The 8,138-nt window shown below is 44.7% G+C and overlaps 1 protein-coding gene across 1 annotated transcript; it reads left to right on the forward strand.

Moving 5' to 3' along the window:
- Positions 1-60: 60 nt before the first annotated feature.
- On the forward strand, positions 61-8,132 carry DPH7 (diphthamide biosynthesis 7; the record flags this gene model as incomplete). Its single annotated transcript, XM_010721115.3, has 8 exons — positions 61-209; positions 1,023-1,110; positions 1,840-1,934; positions 3,259-3,425; positions 3,907-3,979; positions 4,705-4,770; positions 4,969-5,141; positions 6,644-8,132. Coding segments are annotated over 8 exons (1,434 nt in total), but the record flags the coding sequence as incomplete, so codon positions are not given.
- Positions 8,133-8,138: the final 6 nt, after the last annotated feature.

An 8,138-nucleotide genomic window follows, 5' to 3' on the forward strand; every position in this document is an offset into this window, starting at 1 on the left:
CGCGATGCCCTCGGGCGGGGGGTGGCCGGAGCGCCGCTAAACGTGGGCTTTTCTTCTTGATCTCTGCTGCAGACTGACTGCAGAGGGAGCCACCAGGCCTGCGACAGGACGGGACGCCTCTACCTGTACCACTACAACGAGGAGCAGCCCTGCATCCCGCTGACTGAGATCCAGAGAATTGACACCGCTGCCGTCCTGGACATCAAATGGTAACGCTGGGCTGGGGGGGCTGGAGAACTCGCGGGTTCTGCTGCTCCTCGGTGCCTTCTGCCGTTGGTAGGGCTGACTGCTTACAGTTAAATTGTCCCCGACTTCTCAGAGGGAAGCATCCACCAGTGAGCAAATTGTGCTCGTTTCTGCATTGCGTTCTCCTGCGTGCTTATGAGCAGCTGGGCAGTGACTGCAGACCTCGTTTGTTTATCATACAATCGTTTTTGTTGGAAGGGACACTTAAAGGCCATCAGGTCCCACTCCCTGCAGTGCACAGGGACACCCACAGCTCCAGCAGTGCTCACAGCCCCAACAGCCTGACCTTGGCTGTCTGCAGGGATGGGGCATCACTGCCTCTTTGGGTAACCTGTGCAGTGCCTCACTGCCCTTATTGTAAAAAACTTTTCCCTTATGTCCAGTCAAAATCTCTCCTTTTTTTCATTTGGAAACCATTTCTCCTTGTGCCCTTGCTATAGAGTCTGTCCCCTCCCTTCTCACAGCCCTTTAGATACTGATATGCAGCTCTCAGCTCTGCCTTCACTTCTCTGGGCTGCACAGCCCCAGCCCTCAGATTGTCCTCACAGGAAAGTGTTCCATCTCTTTATATCATAATACGTCATAGATTCCCCTAATGTATAATATTTTACCCTTGGTGCAGGTTTATGGAAACAAGAAGACCCTTAGATTTTCTTCATGAGATTTTTTAATCAAGTGCCCTTTCCTTCTGCACCCTACAGTAAAAGCTATTGCTTTTCTCCTTAAACTCAAAACAGGTATACATTCAAGACTTTTTTAACTGCTGGATCTTTCAGGTGCCACATTCCAGTTGCAGAACATCCCATGGTTGGCATTGCAAACTCAATGGGTGCTGTGGAGTTCTGCCACCTGACTGGCAGTGAGGTGGGTGCCTGTAACACTAATGTTGAAGTTATTCTTACCACATCCTAGCTTTATTTGCAATGCTCAGAGACTCTGCAGGGAAGGAGTATGGTTTCCATGGCTTTCTCAGTGTACTTAGCTGTATGTTTTTTAAACACTTGTTTTGTCTTCTGTTAATGTTCCTCATAAATTCCACAAACTTGTTTATGGTACCGGAAAGACTGGCTGGATCCTCTGTACCTGCAGGGTGTTGGAGGTGAAAGATGTGGGGGAGCAGCAGCAAGCTTTGTGAACTTTGAGAATAAGTATGGAGTCATTGGTAAAAACAGCAGAAGGTGCAAAGTTGGTAAAAGTAGGAAAGAGTTTTGGAGAGGGATTTCTTTCAATTGGTGAGAAGAGTCTGATGGAGAGAGCCGTTCCTTCAGTGCAAAAAAGGGGAAAACCCAGCTGGACAATAAGGGAATTCTGCAGTCAGATCTTCAGTTCTGCATTTCATTGCTCTCTAAGGGAAAGAAAATTTTAAGGGGGTTTGGTGGGAGATGGGAAGCAGAGTGGTGGGGATGCTGTGTATTCACAAAGTTTGTCCCTCTGCTAGTACTGAACAACTGTAAGTTGCTATGGGATTTTTCATCTCTTCTTGACATGGGTCTCTAATATGTCTGTCTCTGAAAAACACCTGGCATAAATGTAAGCAGTACAGGTTGTCTACCTTGTGCCTTCTCCTTCTTACCCCATTTTTCTTTCCAGTAGAAGAACAGCTGCATGTTGGAGCCATGCTTCAGGGTCGATCTCGGTGCGCAGCGCCTGGCCTTGTCCTTAGACTGGTCCACAGGACGTGAGCAGTGGTGAGGATGGGAGATAAAGGCTGTTGCTGAGGTGTCTCTGTGTGTGACAGTTTGCAGGCTGAGGCTTTTGATGAACGAAACTGGTGGCTTTGTTTGCAAAGTAGCTTAAGATTTCCTTGATCCCAGCTGTCTCCCTTGGCCTTCTCTGAAAGTTACTGTTTTCAGAGAGAGGTAACAAAGGAACAAGTGCTGTGGTCACTGTAGCAAGAGCAGAGCCTGATCCAACCACAAACCTGAGGCTGTGCCATAGTGAATGATGGCAGGTGAACCAGGGACGTTTCTCTTTGCTTAAAAGAAAGACTGCAATGGGATGCTTTTTCCATCTGCTCACAGAACAGCTGAAATTCTAATGTCTGCTTAAGAGCTGATAGTAAGAAAATTTTAGACAGCTTCATGAGAATCAGTAGAGAGTTGGTTTAGAAGTGGCTCATACATTTGATTTCAGGAGTAGCATAATTGAATTACAGAACATGAATTAGCTGTCCCCAGGAAGAGGCCAGGTGTAGGTTTTCTGCAAGTGTAAAACAGAGTGATACCTTCAGTGTGAGACTGGAAACTGGAAGGGCTCAGAGGCAGTACTGCACTTTGTGTTGCAGGGCAGCTAATCAGTTGCTTTTCCTAATTCAAACTTATTTCTGTGCATATGTTTTCTGTTGTTTAATGAATAAGCAGAATTTCTAGTTCTACTTTCTTGTCTGTGTTTCTTCTGGTTTCTGCCCTTCAAGGTAAAAATGATGATTGCTGTGATGAAAGGTTGCTTTGAAGCATGCCACTGTTTTCTATTCAGAGACAGATAACCCTTTCTAGAAGCTGAATGTCTGCCTTTGCTCTCGTAGAACTATCAGTGCAGGGCTGGGGGTGACCAGGTATCTCTTGTGTGGAAATCTGGGAGATTTGGTATGGTTTAATAACTGGCATATGATGTAGAACTGGAAAGAAGCCCTGAGACACCAAAATCAGTACCTAGAGTTGCAGCTGAGCTGTTGGAAGGTAACTGGTTCACGACAGGGGATTAATATCAAGCCCATGAGAAGTCAAGCTAAGCCCTGAGGGGAAAGAAAGACCTGTTTATTTGATTGAAACAAAAATGATTGAAACATCATGGCTCCCTCTGTGAGATCGGGGTGTAGGCATCACTACTATGGATGGTTTTAAGATGGGAAGCAGAAAATAATTGTATAAATGCATGCATTCCTCCACTGTAGTGTCAGTGAATCAAATATATATGCTAGCCATCTACAGTTTGGCAGCTAATTTGTACTTGGTGATTACTTAGGACATGAGTTTCAGAAATTTCCGATGTTTTCTGTGTGTTCCAATGTAGTGGATGTCCTTTGAGAGTGATCAGCAGTGATTCAGAGGGGAAGCTGAATCTGTTCTCCATAGATGAATCTGCACCTTCTGTGCACATCCTGAACCAGTGGGAGGCTCACAAGTTTGAGGCCTGGATTGCTGCTTTTAATTACTGGAACATTGATATTGTGTATTCAGGTCTGTAAACACTGGGGGTTTATTTGGGGGTACTGGGGATGGCTCGCTTTGTTTAGGAGAGTGTGTTCCTTGAGATTTTAGTTTGCAGAGTTGGGTGTGCACCTTCCCATCACGCTTCTTGTAAGAGCTGGGGCTCTCTGCTAGGGGAAAGCGATGAGGGTTAATTAGGAGAAACCATATATTTTAAACTGTACTTGAGCTGGCTCTTGGCAAAAAGCTGGTGATCCTTTGGGGCATGCAAGGGTTACAGATAGAAGCCAAGACGTCAGAACTCTTGAAGCTACATTTTTTCAATGAGCAAATTGGGGCACTGTTGTTGCATGTGTTTTGTATGGTCAGGAATCATGTGAGCCTCAAATGAGGTTTGATTTGTTTGCTAAATGCTCTGATATCCCAGGACTGAAAAGCAGTAGCTCTGCTTCAGTTCTCGCAGCGATCTTTTGAGGGGTGTTCAGGATAGCTGTGTTTTGTCTTTGTGCAGGAGGAGATGACAGCCTGCTGAAAGGCTGGGACACCAGATGCAATCCAGAAACTCCAGTGTTCACCAGCAGGAGGTAAGCAAGCAGTGCCAGCAGCTGGAACCCACAGCTATTGTGTCCCTTCCCAAACTGCTGTGTTCAGAGATGAGCAATGAGTGGAGTTTTGTTTCTGCCTCGTTTGGGAAATTGAGAGAGAAGATATATCTCTTCTCATCAGGCTTTTCATCAGGATGGCTTCAGGTTGAAACTTTCTTCTCTCACTTTTTTGAGGAGATTTTTCCGTGTGTTAAATGTGGGTATATTGTTGTGGAAGTTTTTTTTAGAAAATGTTTAATTCTTCACTTATTTCAAGTAATTTTTTTTTCCTATTTTTTCTGACAGTACAAGGTATCTTGTGGAATATGATTAAAGCAACATGTACAGCTTTCCAGTGAAATTTCATATGTAGCCTTAAAATGCTTGTGATCATTATTGCTATGGAAATATTAATGTTGAGAATAAAATCTTCTGGGAATTCAGTGGTTTTGCTGAAATTCTTATGGGCTCTTAACAGTTTATGGTCCAAGTATTACTAGAAATTGTTCATGCCAAGGTAATGTATGATTACAAGTTTCTTTTTCTAGAAAGGCAGCTGGATTGTGTGGCTGCAACAGAGCATGGGCTGACATTTGAGTTCACCCTCCTCTGCTTTTCTGAAACATCTTGGTGCAGCAGTATGCACCCCAAAGCCTTGAAATTCAAGGAAGAACCCCGTTTCAAATAGTGTGTCATATTTTCTGTTGTATATTGCTCTTTTGCAGACATTCAATGGGTGTATGCAGCATTCAGTGCAGTCCCCACCGGGAGAACCTTCTGGCTACTGGCAGGTAAACCCCTTCTAGCTGCCTTCCCTACTGTGCTCATCCTCCTCTGCTATCTTAAATGTGGTACTGCTTCTCAAGGTGTGGTCTCTAGGAATTCATTGTGGAGAAGGTTATGTGGTATTTCCTCATTTTCTTCTGAACTTGCTGTACTTGAATCAGCTTTGCTGCTTGTCAGCATATTGATTTGTGATACATCTCCAGCTATGATGAGCACGTGCTGCTGTGGGACACCAGGAACATGAGGCAGCCGCTGGCAGACACCCATGTTGAAGGTGGAGTCTGGAGGTTGAAATGGCACCCAACCTGTGATTTTGTGCTGTTAGCAGCCTGCATGCAGAGTGGATTCAAGATCCTTGACTGCCGTGGAAGCATGGGTGAGTGCTCAGAGGAACAGAGATGCTCTCACACTGCTCTGCTGTTCACGTTTCCTACCTCCAAGTTAATGGGGAAGCTCCTGCTCTGAGCTTGCTAGAAAGATTCAGATCTTGTTTATAGCCTTAGACATTTATTTCAACTTAAATTAACTCTTCCAGCTTTCCCAGACCAACCCTCAGCATTGGCATGGTAGCTTGTGCTAAGGCACTGCCATAAATCATACATAAATCTCTTGTAACTTCTCTTAATGGGGAGAAGCCTGTTTATCTTGATATAAAAGCATTACCTTTGATCTGGTTTGTATTCATCTTGGTGGTTCAGAGAAGTTAGGTGAAAGTATGTTTTGTTGTCAGCAGGAGTTACTAACCTGCTGGTGACACAGACATGGAGTGGCTGAGGTTGGAAGGGACCTCTGGAGACCACCTAGTTCAACCCCCTGTTTGAGCAAGGACACATGGAGCACTTTGCACAGTGCCACATCTAGGCAGGTTTTGAGTATCTCCAGCGAAGGAGCTTGCACAGCCTCCCTGGCAGCCTGTTCCTGTGCTCTGTCACCCATGCAGTAAAGAGGGAACTTCATTTGGTTTGTGCCCATTGCCTGTCCTGTCATTGGGACCACACTGAAAAGAGTCTGTCCCCATAGATTGAGTGTCCTCCTTAAGATATTTGTGCATTATGTGATTCATAAGATCTCCTCACAGTCTTCTCCAGGATAAACAGGCACAGCTTCTCAGCTCTTACTTATAGGAGATACTGCAGTCCCTCCTTCATCTCTGTAACCTCTGCAGGGCTCTCCAATACTGCCATGTCTCTTGTATTGGAGTGTGTGAATGGGTGATTGCCTCAGAAGGGAAATGCTGTGCAGCCTGGTTTATCTAGAATAGCGTGAACAAGGCTTCCATGTGAATCAGAAGATATTTACATGTTCATAGAGCTGTTTGCATTTACATTACAAATATAGTATGCATAAAACGGTTGCGTTGCTGACTTTCTCCAGACCTTGGGCAGGTCCACAGCTTGTGAAATGAGGATCTCATTTCTTCTGTGTAGGGAAGGGAGGAACTTGATAGCATTTAATATCAGAGTGAGATGCTGAAAGTCCATAGGAAAGACACATCTGCAGTTTATTAATAATCAGAACCTGGTCTGGCAATCTTAGGCAGTCATATTTCTGGCTCATTTGAGATCACTGTATGATCTATCTTGAGCCTATTTATATTGTGAATAATGATGCTCTTAAACCTCATGCACATTAATCCCTTTTCTGTCTGCTCACTGAACTGGGGAAAATCAAAGCTAGTGGGAGGTGGCTGAAGAAGTGTCAGAAGAGGCAGGGTACTTTGTTCCTTCTAAATGCTTAACTATTGTAAAGAAGGCGTTGACCAGTACAGTGGGACAGGACAGCTCTTGTTGCATGGCTTGGTCAATACTGAAATGGTTTGTAAGCAACAAACTGTGTCACAACATGCTTTCTGCTCATGTCATTATTTGTTTTTTAAAGCGGAAAACACGGAGGAATGTGTCATCCTGTCATCCTACGTCTTGCACAATTCTCTGGCCTACGGGGCTGACTGGTCAAGGCTGTGTCCGAGGGATTCCTTGGCTGCACTACAGGACTCTGCTGCTGTGTGCCAGCCTTCGGAGCAGCCTGTGGCACGGTCAGAGGAAGGAGATGAGAGACTGAATTTGCAGGTCCGAAACTTGAAGATAATTTATGAGTCTCCTACAGCTACTTTTGATGTGATATTGGATGAGGACAGTGAAGGCCCTGTCTTGCAGCTCAAAGCAGAGGAGGGTCCTAAGTTGTCTGGGGATCCTGACCTGGGTAGGAAACCTGATTTAAAGGAGGGGTCAGGTTTGGGTGGGGGTGCTGAGCGAGGGGACAGTCCCGAGTCAGCCAGCAGTTCTGACCTGGGAGTTAAGAGATCCAATGGAATTGGCCTAGATGGAAGTTGTGATTCAGTCAGGTCTTCAGACAGCCCCAAAGCAACGAGCATTGTAGCAACTTGTTCTTTCTATGATAATATCCTACATGTCTGGAAGTGGGAAATGAACCTGACCAACGCTTCAGAGAGGGCCAGTACTAGATCCCCTTCTGAAAGGACAGCTGAAAGTTGGCACTGACAAGTCCCAAGGTAAAGGGGAAGGAAGCTTCTGTACTGACATTAGCATCTAAGCTAACACCCTCATTTTTTTATTATTTTTTTTCCAATTCATATTGTTGAGTTTGTGAATCTTTAAAAGCCAATAATGATGGAATAATTTCATGATGGTTTTAATTTCAGCACTGAGGAAAGCCTTTGCTTTGAGAAATGTAGTCAAGCACAAACACATTTATTTAGTTTTCCCTTAGGGTACTAATTCAGAGTAGGACAGCCTTCCTTTCAGAGGCTTCTTGTTTGTGCAGTATATTTGAATCTCCTCAGAGCTGGTTTGCATCTGTATGACTGATCTGTTAAGCCCATTTTCCTCCTTCCAAAACAAACCAGACTTGTCTGTGCTACTACATGTAGGCAAACACGGTATGTGATCAGAGGTTTTCATGAATTTCTCAGAAAAAAGCCCATGAGTAGAGGCTTAGGTGTGTACGTAGCTTGTGTGATCTGTAAACTGGTATGTACTTTGAGAAGACAATCAAAGACAGTCCAGATGCTGACAGTGCAGTGCTTACCGTGATCTTTAATAGAGAAGTTCTTTCTAAGAAAGAAATCCAGACTGACTGAAAGGACAGAGAGTAGTTCAGCAATAGCAGGCTTCATTCTGAGCAGGGCCTTTCTTGTAAGGGTTCTGGTGATGCCTGCACACTGATTTTACTTCAGACTCATCACCTGGATGCAATCTCATCTTATTGCTCTCCACGCTAAGCACAAATTGGTTTAGTAGAAACTGTGTAGTGAGCCCTGCTTATATCTTAGTGCCACACTTAACCCATCCTGCCCCTTCCCCACACACTCTGGGTGTCCAGCTCATCTTTTCTGTTCTCCATAGTGAGACTT

The sequence above is a fragment of the Meleagris gallopavo genome, chromosome 19 (genome assembly GCF_000146605.3).
Source record: "Meleagris gallopavo isolate NT-WF06-2002-E0010 breed Aviagen turkey brand Nicholas breeding stock chromosome 19, Turkey_5.1, whole genome shotgun sequence".
NCBI lineage: Eukaryota > Metazoa > Chordata > Aves > Galliformes > Phasianidae > Meleagris > Meleagris gallopavo.